The following is a 19369-nucleotide window of genomic DNA, read 5'->3' as shown; positions in this document are numbered from 1 at the left end:
CAAACACACTCTACTATGATTCGGCAGGGGGGCAAGCCCCCTTCACCCAGCCATGTGGGGGGCTCTGCCCTGACAACCCCCTTAAATTAAATATACCAACTCCAAGATTGCACTACAATGGAAAAAAGTTAATTGCCTAACTTCAAAAAAATTTTTTTCACTGTACTGCGATCTTGGTGTTGGTATATTTAATTTACAGATGTTGCAGGGGGCAGAACCTCCCACATGGGAGGGTGCAGGGGGGACTTGCCTCCCTGCAGAAACGTAGTAGAAAGTGTTAGTTAGGTGTTGTAGGTGGAGAGGATGTTATTTACATATGCACTGTAGTTTTAACTGTTAGGAAGCACACTTTCAATGTTCTGAGTTTTCAATGTTTTGGGTTTTCAGTGTTTTGGGATTTAGATGTTTTGGTCTCAATGTTTTGAAATTCAAAGTTATGAAATTTCAATGTTATGAAGTAGACACAGAAATGCATGCATACATTTATGGGTCTGGTATATCATCTATAGAGTCTCATTATACTGAAAGCTTACAATGCTGAATTTCAAAATACTGAATTTTAATCTATAGATGTGACATGTGTTGCCCGGTTTATTATTGTTTTTCCGATCGCACTTTGTGTGATTTACATTAGTGCGAAACTACCGTTTGGTAGAATTGGAAAAACAAATACCAAAATGAAGAAATTTACAACAGCGAATCCAATACATCAGTCACTGTTGTGAATTTCTACATTTTGATGCAGATCGCACTATAGTGGGGATCGGGAAATGTACCCTTTCCCTCACTATAGTGCAATCCCGGAGTTTGTATGCATGTTCTTTACTGTGGAACGCACAGTAATGCTGTTCCCAGAAGTGTGGTGAATGTTCGCATTATGTTGATTCTGAACATTCACCACTTCCGAGTTCGAGATTTTTGCTGTTCGCTGTAGTGAATTTTGTTTTTCGTAGAAACGATAATTCGCCTACAGTGAACTCGACAAAGTGATAGCAAACCGTGTTCCCCTTCACCTGTGACTTGCTTGTGATAAAAACACATTACTGCAACTTAAAGTGCAGACTGTCAGAATACCAACAAGTAGGGTAGAAAGTAGTGTTATAGTTTTTCTAAATGTGGGTATGTGTTTTACATTTTTATGGGAAATATCTAAAAGTAATACAGTAGGCATTTTGTGTGTTCCCAGCAGTAGTGGCAGTGTGTACAGTACTGTAAGACAAGTAAAAGGTATAAGCCCTTTTCCCCACTGTAGTGCAATCCTGCAGTTATTATATATATAGTTAGGGGAGTGTGTGTGTGTGTTTGTGTTGGGGGGGTGCGTAGCCCCCCACATAGCTTGGTTTTATATCATCCAGTTTCTGTTAACAGGGTAAGTAAGTAGTTTTTAAGCTTTGGAAAGAGTCACTGATGTTGCAAGCTTGCATGTCTAAGTCTTAAAATTCAGTAATTTGAAATTCAGCATTATGAGCTTTCAGTATAATAATATTCAGTCAGATGAGTTTTCAGTGTTTTGAAAATTTAAGTATTGTGGTCTCAGTCAAATGAAATTCAGTATTTTGAGATTTCAATCATGTGAAGTAGACCAATTTTATATATAGATTTTATATATATATATATATATATATATATATATATAAATATATATATCTGTGTGTGTGTGTGTGTACACACACACACACACACATATATATATATATATATATATATATATATATATATATACACACACACACACACACACACAGATATATATATATATATATATATACGCATATGTATGTATATATATAGATATAGATAGATATATATATATATATATATATATATATATGTGCATATATATACATATATTGTTCCATATCTGATCGCTGAAGTTTCAAATCTCCAAAGACCATATGGCTGAGACCATATCTTCAAAGTTTTGAAACTCCAAAAACTTTGTATTGGGATCGCCGTATAGCACTGAACATGGGATTTGCCATTTTCCTCACTGTAGTACGATATCTGAGTTGGCATATTTAAGTACCAGGGGGTGTTGGGGGTGCAGGGGGGCTTGCCCCCCTGCAAAACCATACAGGTAAATCATTTTGTTTTATTTTATTGTGTTTTATTTTTTTTTTCCTGCATTTCAAAACTTCGGAGATATGGTCTCGGCCATGTGGTCTTCAGAGTTTTGAAATTTAAGCAATCTGATAGTGATTATATATATATATATATATATATATATATATATATATATATATATATATATATATATATATATATATATATATCTATATACATACACAGTCACACACACACACAAACACAAGCATACAGACATACAAAGTAAAAATAAAATATGTATATAAACCCACAAACATATAACTTTGTATGTGGGATCACCACAATTTATCATATTCCATTTCATACAGTTATACTTATTGATTTGTTGAAGTGACTGAGTTACCATCCTGTTTAGCGAAACAGTAAGCACACCATACTAACAAGATGGATTTAAAGTGCTGCATGTAGTTTATTGCTGCAGGGTTTCCTAAGCAGTTTCACTATGGGAAGTGACTGGTTTCACAGAGTACTGATTGTCCCTCCTTCATGGTTGTGAGATCCTAGTGTTAGTGCATACAAATAGCAAGAGGTTGGGAGTTGAAGAGGGCTTGCAAGCAAAAGAAATGTCATTTTTCTTTAAACTTCAATGTCTCTGGAAGCAGATATGGCCAGAGGGTTGCTACCTTTCGGCATGTTAAAAACTGGACCAAAGCCATAGCCCCATATATCACCATTACCCACCCTTTCCCCTACTACTTCATCTCCCTCCACATTCATTTTGCGATGCAAACAGCCACATCAGTAGCATATGAAATGTCTTTTTTTGCCAGCCTCAGACATGATCACAATGTTTACAAAGTGATGCTTTTCTTTACAAAAATTCAAACTGAGGTGAATTGTATCATTCTTTTTGTGCTGCTCTGCAGAATACCACAGACTGCACAAACACCTGTTTTGATTTCCAGATGGTTTAGAGGGGAAGAAAGATAGATGACAACTCTGCGTTGTCCATGTACTAACATAGTGGGGTCTGCCTGATTGCCTTCAATAAGGCACCACTCAGTTATTTAAGCTCTGCGGTTGTACTATGCTTGATGGTGGGAACTGGAAAGACAAGTCTTCTCCTGTATACTATTCTTTCATTCTTCTGACTGCCTAAATTTTTGTAACTGTCATTTTCTTCTATGGTGTACAGGGATAGAGCCTTGACTGTGACCTAGGTGAATGGAGTACAATTAGCATTCCCAGCGCTGGAAAAGCCAAACAGGAGAAGGGAAGGACAGACAAGGTTATGCATGTTGACCTTCCCCAGACTGGGGTTGAGAAATAATGTGCAGGAGATGGGATAGCTGACCTATCCAAAAGTGGAGGGGGAGCAGTGGCAGCAGCCTGACTGAGTAAGCAGGCAGGTACATGGGGGCATACCTAATCTGAAGATTAGGGTACAGCCATCACCAGTAATCATTCCTTATAACTTAAGCAACCTTCCAAGTGATACCAGCACACAGAGGTACGGCCATAACACATCAACTTCAGCTTCTGTGGAGGCTTCTCAGGCTTATTCTTCTCCTGCAAGAGAAATGCTACTGACAGAGTTGGGATCAAACAACCCTGGGCTGGAGTGGTTAAACAATCAAGTGACCTGACACTGTGGGACTGTGACTAGAAGAAAGTTGGGAGTCAGGGGGAAAGCAGGCGCATACAGCACCCTGTCGATCTACATCCACAGCAACCTGATGGAGGGGAAAGGTTTGTGATATATCAGTTATGTTCAAAAACACCTGAAGCACCACTACATTCGAAGGTTCACAGACTAGAAGACTGACAATGGTAAAAGTGAGCTTTCTATGCTTGTTTTTTGCCCTTTTTCTACATTCATTAAAGAGAACACGGAGATGTTTTTAACAAAGGCTTTTATCTGTATCCCAATGTCACTTGCATTTGCCTTCAAAAACCCTGTTACTGCCATTACCATCACTACATCTGTCCATGTACAGTGCCCAGTGGGACAAATTCTGTGGAATGTTTGGACAGAGCAGTGGTGCAGCGGTAGCCTTGTCGCCTCACAGCAAGAGGTTCTCTGGTTCGATTCTTAGCTGAAGCGCCTTCTGTGTGGAGTCTGCATGTCCTCTCTGTGTTCTTGTGGGTTTTCTCCAGGTACTCCGGTTTCCTACCACATTACAAAGACATGCGGCTGGAGCGTTTCTCTCCGAGCCTCCTCTGAAAATTGGCTTTGTTTCAAATCAGACCTTCCCAGTAAACAAATGTTAAATAAATAAATGTTACCACCCATCATGTGATACTTTGTCTTGAATTAACGTTTTGCTTTGTACATGATTGTTGCTCTCTCTGTAAACCTTTGCCACTTTTTATTCATGTTAAGTACGCTATCTAATTTTTGGTCAGCAGTATTAGCTAGGTTTTACAGGGGCAGTTCTATAAGCTCTACACTGAAGAATTCATACTATGTAATTTTCCCTCCATGTTGTATATCCTGCCATATCATCACTGATCTTAGATACAGACATCTATAATTAAATCTTGTTCTTCAGTTATTTTCCCCTATTAAAGATGATGTACTGCTATGCCATGAACTTCCTGCTTGCCCTCTGCCCATCTCTACTTCAGTTGACCAACCCCTAATGTATCTGGTATCCAAGAGGTTATAATGTGGTAGCAGAGGGTATTAGTCTATTATGTGCCCTGATCTTGGGACACAATATCAAAGTAAGGATCAGCAATTACCACTCCAGGGTGACAAACTTTCTGCCAAGTTGGCACAAAGTTTGAGTAGTACTGAAAACGACAGGAAGGGGATCAAAGACTAATGTTTTGCTTGACAGGAAGCACACTGCACTGCATATGGAGTTGGTGTTGTGTGTGTGTGGAACACAAGCATACATGCAACACTTGGCCAGCACTGCAAAGTCATTTTGGCAGACAACCTCCTCAGGAAAATGGGAAATAAAAGTAGTATAAAACTGCTAACCATATGGAATTAAGACCACAATGATCCTTGGCTTTAGTCTGTTACTCCTACATCCACTGACAGCGAGGATATAAGGGGCACTTGTTACTGGACAATGACTTTTTGGTGACAGAAAAAAATAAAAATGCCAAGAAAAAATATACACATTTGATATCACAAGAAAAAACAACTACTTTAGAGACTTCTGCTCTATTAGATGGTTTCAATTATGTATAGTACAGTACCTATAACATAAAGGTAATCATTGAGAACTACTGCACAGTGGTTGTATGTCCCTTCTGTCTGAGTGATCGGCCTCCAGGAATCCTGCCTGAATACTTCTTCTCCAGTGAAAACCTAACAAAAAAACAAAAAAAAATGTCAACTTGCAGTTCTGCTTAAAAATTATGATTTACTCCTGTGCTTTAAAAGTTTATGCTGTAATAAGAAACACCAGTAACAGCTCTAAGTACAGCATAACAAACAGTAATCATGAAGCCCACTAACTAGAATGTAAAATCCATATTCTAAAGAATAAGAAAAATATGACACATTATAATATCATAAAAACAATAAACCACAAAACAAAATTATGGACTCTGTTGATAAACATGGCTAACTTAAAGAAACCATCAAAATGACCTCACCTGGATTTCATCGGTCTCTACAACACAGAGGGATGTAGTCCTGACAGAAGTTCGACTAGCAGTCCCTGGCACTGGCAGAGTCAGGAAAGAAAGAGAAGAACTGAATGATGTGTGGCATAATTACCTCTCCAGGAGAGATCTCATACTGCCCAAGTGGAAATGCTCCTACTGGAAGTGAGGAGCACACCGTTCAATGCAGCCCACTGCACATCCCTCCCCTGTGCTTTGCTGTGTACGTGCCAAGGATATGATTGCATACAAAAATCTTGATCCACCCTTGATGGCTCTCTGAATGATGGCCCCTACCAGTTGACACTCTCCTCTGTGATGTGGAATAAATGGGTTGATGATCAAATAAAAACAAGCAAAAATAATGCAGTGGCTCGAACTGTTGTCAATCTGACCATTTCTCACCCCAAACAAAACATATTATACCAGGGAATACTAATTGCAAAACCTAACTGACAAACAATGCTCTCAGGATATATTAAAATGTCAATACAACATGGCATCTGAGTGCTTGGATGGCAACTGCTAAACAAAAGCCCATCCATGCATTTGAGACTAACCAGCAAAATTGAGCTTTATGAACATGTAAATACATCATAATCTCAGGTTTTGTGACCTTAGAATTTGTTATATTAGAAAAAGAGAGAGAGACGGAAGCATGGAATCTCCCTGTGCATGGGGAAGTCTGCCTTTACAGAAAAATAAATTAATAAATAAATAAAATGTTTTGTTTGGTTGGTTACTACATTGGTCTCCATGCAATAGCCAACAACATTCACAAAACATTACACCTCTTGCTGCAAATTACAACACCTAGTCGTGGAAGAAATGATAATACAATCATATTGTACAGGTTTCATATTGTAAGGGTTTTGGCCCACAGATGAACCAAGGGTTAAACTGCATCTCAGAAGACGTACGAACTAGCCATGATGGGATGGGAATGATAAGTTGATGCTGGCAGGAGGAAGTTGTTAGAAGAAGCCTTTCATAGAAGTACCATCTGAGGGAAGCACCATCAGTGAAGTTCCTGCATTAGGAACAAAGGGGGAACAGGGCTTAACAGGAAATAACTACACTCCAGAAAATGAATAACAAATGAAGAAAAATATACACATGCAGAATCACAGTGCAGTGGGCACTAACATGCACTTTCCAGCCAACAAGGGCAGCACCCACGATCCCCAGTTCTCACCTTCCTCTCCCAGTGTCCTTGGGCTCAGTGATTCAAGAAAGTATATCAAGAGGAGATGGGGTGGGGAGTGACAGCTGGGGAGCAGTGAATTTGAGCAAGCAGCATCCTGCTATGTTCTGGAAGTGTCTTATCAGTAAGGTATGTGTATGAAAGAATGCATTAGAGGTGACGAGTAAATTTGCACCTTTTTAATGACTATTATCTGATGCGATACTTACCAGGTTGAGGAAAGTACAGCTGTGCACGCTGCATATACCCGTAACAGTAGATTTTGAATTCCTCACTGCAGCAGTACCCTTTTGTCTATACAATTTGCATCTTGCCTGACACACAACAATCTGTCAAGCTTCCAAAATGTCTGGCTGCCTCCCACACTCTACTCTGCTGACTGGTCAGCTCTGAGGAGGGAAAATCAGCAGTCAGAGTGGAAAATCTTTGGGATATTCTTACTGCTTCATGAAGAAGCAGTTCACAGGCTTCATGAGAGCAGCAGCTGGTACTTCAACTCCTTTTTGTCAGCTAAGTCCCCTTGGGAAATCTTTCCACACTAAAAAAATTATTATTAAAATAGTATACCTTGACATACATTGTCTTGTTGCGATTTTTGTCCTTATCTTCACAACTAATAAAATATACATATGTAATTATTGCTGATGAGAATTTTTTACAGTTTTTTTTTTCTGTTTCTGCAAATGCTGCTATGATAACGCTGTTTTTTTTCACATTCTGTATAATATCATTATCATTCTGTATAATATCATTATTATTGTGTTAATTAAGTGGAGCTTTTTTCCCCGGGCCTCCGCTGTAAATGGACCTTGTCCAGTCGGACCATCCCGGTCAACAAATGTAAAATAAAATAAAAATAAAAATTATTACAGACACACATACTTATCTATCTAAATATATATATATATATATATATATATATATATATATATATATATATATATATATACACACGTACACACATGTGCGTGTGTGTATATACATATATATATATATATATATATATCTATATAAATATATACACACACACATATATATATATATATATATATATATATATATATATACACACACACATATATATATATATATATATATATATATACACACACACACACACACACATATATATATATATATATATATATCTCCAATATGAAATAAAAAACGTGTTTTTGGAACTATATGTTTAGTTTAAAGTGGTTTTTAAAAGCTGAAAACAAGTATACTTTGGCAATTAAGCTAATGCAAGATTGAAACAGAACAAATGTATTCCACTCACACGGGAATGTTAGCAAGCTGTGATGAGGTTTAAATTATTGCATTCCCCAGTACTGGAGGTGTTTTTCCTGACAGCTCAAAGACATTTATGGAGGATGATCAGGCAATGCAAGGAATTAAGCAGTTTAAACAGAAAGACAGCAGGGAGACAGAAGACAATCTGCAAATAATGACAACCAGAGAGAGAGGATGCTAGTGAAAACAGTTACTTTGTTTCAAAAGTTGATTTAAAAACAAAGGGCAACAAACAAAATGACCAGGAGGATTAGCAGGGAACTGTGATTGAGCCAAGTGCCAGTGGAGATAAAAAGTGAACTGTCTGAAGAGTACTGAAGCAGAAGTGGACCTGCACCTTAACAGAAGAACTGCAATAAATCAACCCCACCTTGTGGATTGTGAAATTGAATAAAATAGGCTGTTTAGTGAGCAGACAGGTGATCCGCTGTGGTGACCCCTAACAGGGAAAAGCCGAAAGAAGAAGAAGAAGTACAATAACAGGGTCTATATTAGATCAGCGAATGCTTAAAAAAGTGACTGCTGAGCGAAAGCTTACAATCTTGAACTGTCAGAACAGTGATTTTTTTCCTTGGGAAAAAAAAAATCGCTGATCCAAAACACATGCACACAACACAAGCGCACCAAACAAAGAGCAATCCACACACATACACCTAAAATCTGACACCTAACCTACATAAACTATACACACACCACTAACTATCCACTTACCTTAACCCAAACCCTAACCCTAAGGTCCGTCACTATCGCACACTCACCTCACCCACTCCGTAACTCACCTAACCCGCCCTAACCCTCACGTCCACACAATCACACACATACCTAACCCGCGCCCTAACCCACCCTAACACTCACATCCACACAGTCGCACACTTACCTGAACCCGATCCGTAACTTTCCACCACAGCACTGAAAATACCGAAGCAACAGAAATGGACAACCAAATTCTTTTCCTAGGAAAAAATTCAGGTTTCTGTTGCTTCGATATTTTAAACATTCGCTTACATAAGTTCAATCAATCAGCATTCGCTAATCTAACAGAGACTCCAATAACATACGTACAACTACATTTTCACTTGAGGGTGGAAACAGACCTGAAGTTTTTGAAGAAGAACGAGTGGTGGCTTTTCGGTTGGTTTGGTTCCAGTTGCCTAAAGTGATTTTTTACAACTTTGGATTTTGCTTTTCATCTCCTTATTGGCATCGACTACATCTTGCTTTTTAACATCAGACCTGTACTTTTATTGCTTTGGATTACTGGGACCTGAAAAGGAATATCTATATGACTGATTAAAGTGTGTGTGTGTGTGTGTATATATATATATATATATATATATATATATATATATATATATATATATATATATATATATATATATATATATATATATATATATATATTAACTTTAGAGATCAATCAGCTGTTAACTGAACTAAACATGAATAATGAATGTACTAATACTTGCACTTGTGGTAAACAAAGCAATGGGCATGTGGTTATATGTTAGGCGGTTTAGTTGTCAGTATTAAGGGTTGTAATATAAGGCTCAGAAATAAAAATAACATTCTGTAATTCACAAATTATTAAATTCAAAAAACTGTGTAGCAAAATATAATTTACAAAATATATCCAGCTGCTACTGCTGAGTGGGAAGATTAGAAAACTAGTGCTGCTGAAGCAGTCTATTGTGGAGAACGGGGGAAAAGGTCATATGCAGTGATCCTAGTGATGTGAATGTCAATTGGTTGGACATAAATTCTACCTCCTCTACATCTAGCATGAACTTATATGGTTTCACACAACTAACTAATAGCCCCACACATTATAGCAAGACATCAAATTCCCTATTATACTGGATCCTAGTATCAGACCCTAGTAAATACACTACCACAGGTACAATGTCAGTCTCCCTCAGTGACCATCTTCCAATCTATACGACCAGACATCTCAAACATCCAGTTAAACAGCATATTTATTAAAACAACACACAATCTTTCCAAGTTTCACACAGAAATGTTCATTACTACACTATCATTTATTAACTGGAACTTCCTAAAAATCCTCCCCTTAGACGATGCTGTAAATAAATACAATACCACTTTCCTAAATATCCTAAACAGCCTTGCACCTCCTAGAAGGAAGGGACTAAAAACAAATAATTTAATTTGCTTATCCAAAAACAGTAAAAACTAATAATGCAGGATAGAGAAAAAGCATGGAAAGAATGGGAAAATATAAAATACCTCAATATCTTGAAAACTTTAGAATGCAAAAACAACTTCATGAAGTGAAATTTTATGATATGTATATTTATTATATAACATGAGTGGTTTTAAGAAATGTTTTTATCGAATTTTGTTTATGATATTGTGATAACTGTATCCATTATATCCACAAAAGTTTATTTTAATTTTCAAAAGATACCTCAATCAAAATCAATTGATTACACTAATTGACAATTAACTGTTCTATTTAAGGGAAACCAAGTAACCTGCTGTTTTATCTTGAAAAAGCCTGGTATATACACAGGCGAAAGCGCTTGACTGACTTGATTTTACCTATCCATTTGTGTTGTTCGTTTTGGAAATAAAGCATTCTGCATATTCTTGGAAGAGTTTATTGGATATCGACATTCCCTTTGCAGTATTTTTGTGGACTTTTGGGACAGAGTTCATGTTTTTGTGTTTTACTGGATATTTTCCATGGCAGAGGGCGCAGATTTATCCGACTTTCCAAGCACACCTCTGATTTTGTGTGATGCGTCAGAGGACACGCCGGTAACGAGAGCTGAATTTCGGCAGGTTGTCTGCCTTCTTACTCAGTTGAGTAACACACTGAAAGAGAAAGAAAGTAACTCCAATTCCGGAACCGGAGTTGCAGGTAATCAAATACAAGAATTTGGCGCGAACAGCACGGATGTAGGCAAAAATGGAGAATCACATATTTCAAATGCTAATGGGCATTTTACTGGAACTGTTCCTAAGAGTGGATCACTTTTCCAACAGCAGGGTACGTCTAAAGCTGCCGATAACAACTTGAGGACATTTAATTTTGGGGCATGGACAAGTAAATCGTTCACGTTTCAACCAGGTACTGTTGATAACATTCCGACTGTGAACAAAACTGACAATGACTTTTCGTTATTTAAAGAGAAACTTTATGCCTTTAAAACAACGCAGTTAGAAATAGACTATTTGCATGAGTGTATTAGGGTTAGGAGAGTCCCAAAGGGCCTCCGTTTAAATAAATTCCCTAATAACGCCATTCCAGGTTCACAATTATTCAAGGACATTTCGCTCTTATTTGATAATACAGGTCTCAATATGATCCAACTTATGATTAATGACTATGAGAAGAAAATAGATGGACTGTTAAATGAGCTTAATGCTTTAAACGATACAATTGTCTCTGACTTGCATTTTTCTAGAGTAAAAAAAGATTATGACAATGTGTTTTTTGATGTAGATCAGCATTGTAGTAGAATTATGGACAGAAAAATTAAAAAGTTGGAGAGAGATCTGAATGATTACAAAAATGGGGTTGCCTATCAGTCACTTGCCAAAGGAGGGTGGTTCAACAAACAGATGAACAGTAAGGTTGCTACCAAAAATTTTCATAACAATGACAATGTACCCCCCTTTGATGAGCCACCAAGACGTAGTGAATGTTTGGCGCAAAAACAAAGTAACAACAACAACATTAACACTCCCAATAACAATCCAAACCAGGTTTTTTTATTTTCCCCAAGGCAGACAAGGGAACAGGGCTCAGTATCAGAACAATCATACGTGGGGGAAACCACGGAGATGAATACACCACTATTTATTAATGACATTTGTACAGTAAGACCAGTCACTGATCCCTACACAGTTACAACAAAATGTAATTTTTCTATTTTTAATTTTACAGATATTGCTATCCAGGACATGCATTTTGAATTGTTTACGAAAGGATTTCATTTTGTTCCAACCAAGCCCTTAGAGGTTACTAAAACTATTTTAGAACTAAAATTATTTACGAGGCAGCTAAACTTGGATTTATTGTTCAAAGGTGCATCTTTCACAAAAGAACCATTTAGTAGAGCAAGTACTTTTAATCCACCCCTTCACCCGGTTGTTAAGATTTTTGAAGAACTAGTGGAAACGGATATTAGAAATTTAGTTAAATCCAATAAGAAATCAGAGAATTTATCTCCAAATTGCTTTTCCCTAATAGAACAATTAAGAGAGGATCAAGTTAGGGTTATGAAACCTGACAAGGGTGGGGGTGTAGTGTTAATGTATAGACATGACTATGAAGAAAGTATACACAATGTACTGCAGGACACCGAACAATATAGCACCACTTCTTTGAACAAAATCAACATAGCATACGCCAAAGTAAAATTTTTATTACAGGACCATTTGTTGCAAGGGGTGATTAATGAAAAATTGTTTAATTTCCTAATGGTTAACAAACCCCTCACCCCGGTTATGTTTGGTATTCCCAAGGTCCACAGAGGGTTGGACCCCCTCAAATTTAGACCCATAGTTGCAGGGTCTGGAAGTATCACAGAACCTTTGGGGAAATTTGTAGACATTACACTCAAGAAGATGGTTACATCTTTCAGTCACATTTGTAAGGACACTTGGGACTTTCTTAGGAACATCAAGAAAGAGTTTTATGACATTACTGATTTCATGGTCACTGTTGATGTGGTGGAGTTATTCCCCAGTATCCCCCACGATACTGGACTACAGTGGTTCAATGAGGTTCTAATCAAACATTCAGGTTTAAGTACAAATTTAACAAATCTTTTAGTGGATTTTATGGAAATTATTTTACAAAACAATTTTATTTTTTTTAATGGGGAATTTTTAAGCAAAGAAAAGGTGTTGCCATGGGCACACCTTGTGCCTCTGCATATGCAAACATTGTATTATTTTATTGGGAAAGTAAGTTCATTTTCTCGTCACCTTGGAAAGAAAATATTATTTACTACCAAAGGTATTTGGACGATATTTGTATATTGTGGAGAGGCAACAAGGAACGTCTCCAAGAATTTTTAACTTATATTAACAACACCACTCATTTTTTAAGGTTTACATTCAATGTCAGTGATTGTACTTTGAACTATTTGGATGTTTTGCTTACCAAAAATATAGAGTTACAGATGTTCCAAACATCGGTGTTTAGAAAAAGCACTTTTTCAAATGCATTTTTACATTTTTGCAGTGGTCACCCATGTTCACAAAAGAAAGGCATCCTGAAAGGCCAATTTATTAGAGCCTCTAGAATGTGTAACACAGACGAACTGTTTTTTAAGGAAGTTAATACATTAAAGAACTTATTTTTAGAGAGAGGTTACCCTCAGGCCTTGATAGACAAAATGTACCAAGAGGTGTTGAGTAGAAGAGTGGACATTTATTCCCCTTTATTGGGTTCATTATCTGATGATATAATATCTGACAATAATTTAACAGATAAACAAGGTGACCGCTTTGATTCTCATTCTGCATTTGTGTACACGTTCAATAATGATGCTTCTAGAATAAGAAACACTGTTTTAAAATATTGGCCCATTTTAAGATCAAATGAGGATACCAATAAATGGTTACCTAAGCAACCAACATTTGTTAATGTGAGGAACATGAATCTTAAAAACATTTTTGAAAGACAAAAACAACAATTCAAGTACACAAAAGGGGCAACAATGGGCACCTTTAAATGCAATTCTTGCAAACAATGTGCATATATAATGAACACTGACTCCTTCTATATTAAATCAAGAAAGTTTAGGGTCAAATCGGAACTGTATTGTAATTGTGCATCCAAAGGGATAGTCTACTTAGGCATGTGTCAGGTTTGTGAAAGTTTTTACATTGGCAAAACTGAGAGGACGCTACGTAGAAGGATATACGAGCACCTCTATGATATTCAGAAAAAGAAAGAATCCAATGCTTTTTACAGACACATGCCAACATGTCCTAAGATGACTTTAAAATTTTTTTGTGTTGGAACAGGTCCCTTTGAATCCTAGGGGTGGGGACTGGGAAGCAACTGTTGAATACAAGGAATTAACTTGGCAACTTAGGTTAAATGCAACTAAATCACCTGGTTTAAATGATGCCATAAGTATCAGTAGTCTACTAAAACTAAGACGAGCAAAACTTTAGAAGTATTTTGCAGTACAAAGGTTGTTATAGGATTTTATCAAGATATGCAGTCCTCACACTTTACAAAATTATGGACCCAGGAACTAGGATGCACATGTTTTGTTTTCCAATACATAGTGAATGTTTATTAGATTAGGTGTAGCAGTGGTTATCACAGAGAGATATATGTTCAAGGTTAGTGTCATCAATTTACATTTTGTTATATTTATACTTTTATATATTCTATATATTTAACATCTATGGTTGTACACTTATTTATTTATTCATATTATACATGATTAGTTTTTTGACACTGAGATTTCATATAAACTAATCTGTTGCATACAGATTTTATTAATTAAATATTTATAATATTTTAGTATTTTATATTTACATATTTATCTTTGGTTCTATATGGTTATGTGTTCCAATACATCTACCAATGTACAGTTCTATTTTTTCACACTACTTATGTACGACATTCTCTATGCACATATTGCTGATTTTTTGATGAAAAAACAACTTCATGAAGTGAAATTTTATGATATGTATATTTATTATATAACATGAGTGGTTTTAAGAAATGTTTTTATCGAATTTTGTTTATGATATTGTAATAACTGTATCCATTATATCCACAAAAGTTTATTTTAATTTTCAAAAGATACCTCAATCAAAATCAATTAATTACACTAATTGACAATTAACTGTTCTATTTAAGGGAAACCAAGTAACCTGCTGTTTTATCTTGAAAAAGCCTGGTATATACACAGGCGAAAGCGCTTGACTGACTTGATTTTACCTATCCATTTGTGTTGTTCGTTTTGGAAATAAAGCATTCTGCATATTCTTGGAAGAGTTTATTGGATATCGACATTACCTTTGCAGTATTTTTGTGGACTTTTGGGACTGAGTTCGTGTTTTTGTGTCATTACTACACTATCATTTATTAACTGGAACTTCCTAAAAATCCTCCCCTTAGACGATGCTGTAAATAAATACAATACCACTTTCCTAAATATCCTAAACAGCCTTGCACCTCCTAGAAGGAAGGGACTAAAAACAAATAATGTAATTTGCTTATCCAAAAACAGTAAAAACTAATAATGCAGGATAGAGAAAAAGCATGGAAAGAATGGGAAAATATAAAATACCTCAATATCTTGAAAACTTTAGAATGCTTTGTAATTGTACTAAAAAGCAAATAAATTAAAACAAAAATATATACTACAATAACTTTCAAAATAACACTGCACACAACCCTAAACATTTTTGAACATCCATTAAAGAAATCTTACCTCCCCTGCCAAAAATTCAACCCAAACCCCTCTCCCGATAACTCACCAGTCAAAAATGAAATGCAGTTAAACTCTTATTTTACAAATAATATAGCATCCCTAACCAAGGATTCCTCAACATCTAATCCCAACCCTGCTCAACAGCCACATAACATCACATCCACTTTCACCTTTAAACCTGTGCCCATATCCTTTATAAAACAACTTTTACGCTTAAACAGTGCTCATCTTCAGTTAATGACCTTCCAAGTGAATACCTAAAAATAGCAGCCATTAGCATTGCCTATCCTGTCTCAGTCCTTATAAACAGATCAATCCAGGAATCCCATGCTCTCTCTCTATGGAAAAAAACACATTATCCCTCTGCACAAAAGAGGAAATTCAACAGACATTAATAACTTTAGACCTATACCAGTCTTCCCTCTGCTCCCCAAAATACTTGAAAAATATATTCAAAAACAACTGCTAGACTATCTCCTGCAGGAAGAGCTCCTAACCCCTACACAACATGGATTCTGCCCTTCCCACAGTACTAGCACTGCTCTTTTAACTGATATAGAGATTGTCAATAAAGCTAGAGATAACGGGAAACTAGTCTCTTCCTTACTTCCAGACTTGTCTAAAACCTTTGATACAGTTTGTCACAACAAATTTCAACTTAAAATGTTCTCACTAGGTCTGTCTCAGCCCGCCCTTCTGTGGTTCAAAAGCTACCTGTCCAATTGGTAGAAGTCAGTAAAATGGCAATCCACGCTCTCTCCTTACCTCCCAGTCACCACCAGTGTACCATAAGGCTCTATCTTTGATCCCCTAGTTTTTAACATTTTCACTAACACCCTTTATATATCTACACAACAGGCCACCCTAATACAATACGGAGATGATTCCACTCACTCGCACATTTGACAACATGGTACACCTTCAAAAAATTACTGAGGAAGCTTTAACATCCTCTGAAACGTGGCTTAATAATTCACACCTCATGGTCAACCCAAAAAAGACCAAACTACTACCACTTTGTTCTCCAAATTCCTCTCTTATGAAAAAAACAAAATTTGAAGTCCTCTCTCTCCTGATAATACAATCATACTTCCAAAAGCAAATTACCAAGGGTGACAGTGGATGATAAGCTTACATTCAACCTGCATATAGAAAATTGCATAAGAAAAAACTCATCAAAAACTAAGGATGCTTTACAGAGTCAAAAACTTTCTCACTAACACAACTAAATTACACATGCCACTACTTATCTCATCCCCACACTTCTTTATGGTGCCCCCATCCTTAGTAACCTCCAGGCTTCACAAAAATTAAAACATGAACAAAGCTATAACAAAGTTGCTAAATTTGCAGCAAATACCCATACCTGTCTTTCTACAAACCTTTCATGTCTGCTGGGCATCGTCTGTACTCATACAATGTTGCTAAGGCTGGAAACTCCTTACCTGTATCTACCCTCCCATCTTTCAAAGCCACTTTGAAAGACTTCCTAGCTAAAATCTGGCTCTGTACTTGCTCAAAACCAGGATAAACTATATACCTAAATGTGAACAACAACCTTTTCATTCCTTATACCTCCTTCTTCACTTACTTCCAAACTTCTATCAAATTATCTTCCCTGACTTTATCTCTAAATATACCATAAGCCTGTTTTTTTCTCAGTTCATAGTGCATACTGCAATTCCTGTTTGCATTAGACTAATATACTGTTAATTTCACTACAAACTATCTAAAATGTCTATAAATACTAAACGCTTATCATATAACTTGAAATGATTCTTAACCAATGTTTTTATAATATAACTTGTTATAATTTTTTTAAATTGCAGATGTTTTTGTTTTATTTTTGAAGATTGTAAAATTATTGTTCTTAAAAGTTTTGTAATAATTTAGAGCTTTTCTCCCTGTGCCTCTGTCGAAAATGGGCTTCTATCTAGTTGGACTTTCCCGGTAATCAAATGTCAATAAATAAAGGAGTTTATTTTAATATATATAAAAATAGTTATTTGGTTATTGTGTTTTTGAGGGGTTCCAAGGGGTAACAGCAAGTATTTCTAAGTGAAGCATGTGTCCAACAAAAAAGGTTGCATTAATTTTATATGTAAAAATGAAATATCATTCCCTGAATGGGATAAGAATACATTTATGGGAATGTCCTACAGTCACAAAAATAAAATTAAATGTATGTTGAAATTGCTGCAATTTCTACATTAAACTGCAGTGTGAATGTTCTTGCAAGTACAGAGAAAAAGCAATGGGCATTATCTTACATAGAGAGGAGTAGTGGTGCAAATAGCAAGGTTGCAGGAGATGCATTTAGATAGGGCTCACCATGTGAGCTTGATAAAGAAGGGCAAAAGCACAGCAAGGGTGGAGCAAAGGGGTTATCGGCCCTGGGCAAAAGGTGTCAGGGGGCACTATTGTGAAGTGCAGCTCCTGCATTCTTATTCTTTCTGTATTGGCATTTCTGGCAGGGAGAGAGTAGAGATCTGGCTTGGAGTAGTACAGTAACAAAGAGGACCATTTTAATTTAATTTTATTTGATTTATTTTCTTTCTTTTCCAAAGGAGAGCTGAGAGGGCATGGATATTTCCTGGAATTCCAGCCAAGTGAAAACAACATTTTCTTTCTCTTTACACGAAGAGCTTGAGAGGCAGGGCACCGGATTGGAGAATGACTCTGGGTGCTGCAACAGCCAGCTATTGCTCTAAAAAAGGGATTCAAGGGAGTTATTCCACTGAAGACCAGTGGTAGTGGAAGAGAGGGATTATGCTATTACTAGGAAAAGGACTTCCTTTACTAAAAAAGAGAAAGCAGAAAAAGGCGATAGTAAGACTACTAGCTTGGAAACGGAACTACCTTGGTGAGTACATTTGCCCTGCCCAATACTACAGTTTTAGAAATGAGAATGATAGGGGATATAGTAAGTTTTGAGCAAGGGATCCTATTTACAGAGAAATATTGGAATACTATCTGTAATACGGACCAGGCAGGGAAAACAAGGAGGATGACCATTACTAAAAGTATATTCTTAAAGAAATATACAAAGCATTTGTGATGGAGGCTGTACTTTTAAAGATCAAGTACAGAAAAGTTTTGCATTAGAGAAGTGGGTTGCAGGCAACATTCAGGAAGTAACAGGAAATATGGAGAATGGGTCAGAAGAGACAGCCATTGCTTGAGAATATGTGAAAAGAGAGTTTAGAGCTCTTTTTGAAATAATGGGAACAGAAATATGGGGAAATGATAATAAATATTATGAACAGCGTACAAGAGTTAAAATACTACAGAATAATTTAGAAAATCTCACTGAAAAGGAAGGAGAACAACTGTGCCTGCCTGGTGGCAAAGAAGGATAAAATCTCAACTATGACCCATGCAACCCATGTTTTCAGTTACTGACTGCACAGGTAGGGAAGTGATTTCCAAGTTGCTTTGTCTGCTGCTCCAGTGGAGTGAGGTAAAGGTCTCACAGCCATCAAAAATGAGCTGGTCCAGTAGGGGCATGCAATGGGACTGACCAGGCCAATGACAGTGGCTTGAATGCCTCACATGCGAGGGAGCATGCAAGCTTAGACTGCTGGAACATTAGGCAGCCCCTGCAGTAAGGTAGGTGTGTACAGCAGGTGTGCATGTCACACCTTTAGATGGGGTTAGGGTCCTAACAGAAAAATGCCAGAGACTACCAGTATGCTGGTGAAAGCATAAACACCCCTGTCTGCCCGGATGATGCATTCCCATACAGGCTCTCACCCTGGCAGATCCA

At 36.8% G+C, this 19369-nt stretch overlaps 1 protein-coding gene across 2 annotated transcripts in view; it reads right to left on the bottom strand.

Moving 5' to 3' along the window:
• The window catches only part of LOC122801837 (kelch-like protein 9), a 254786-nt gene that overhangs the window by 151237 nt on the left and 84180 nt on the right, over positions 1–19369 (bottom strand). For both annotated transcript variants that reach the window (XM_044071483.1, XM_044071484.1), the window contains exon 2: positions 5260–5371. In XM_044071483.1, coding sequence (XP_043927418.1) covers positions 5260–5371 — 112 coding nt within the window. The remainder of the gene's footprint in view (positions 1–5259; positions 5372–19369) is intronic.

Source organism: Protopterus annectens, chromosome 5.part0 (genome assembly GCF_019279795.1).
Source record: "Protopterus annectens isolate FY-2018-M chromosome 5.part0, PAN1.0, whole genome shotgun sequence".
NCBI classification, from domain to species: Eukaryota; Metazoa; Chordata; order Ceratodontiformes; family Protopteridae; genus Protopterus; species Protopterus annectens.
Note: the sequence above shows the minus strand (reverse complement) of the source record. Positions and strands in the feature narration are given on the sequence as shown.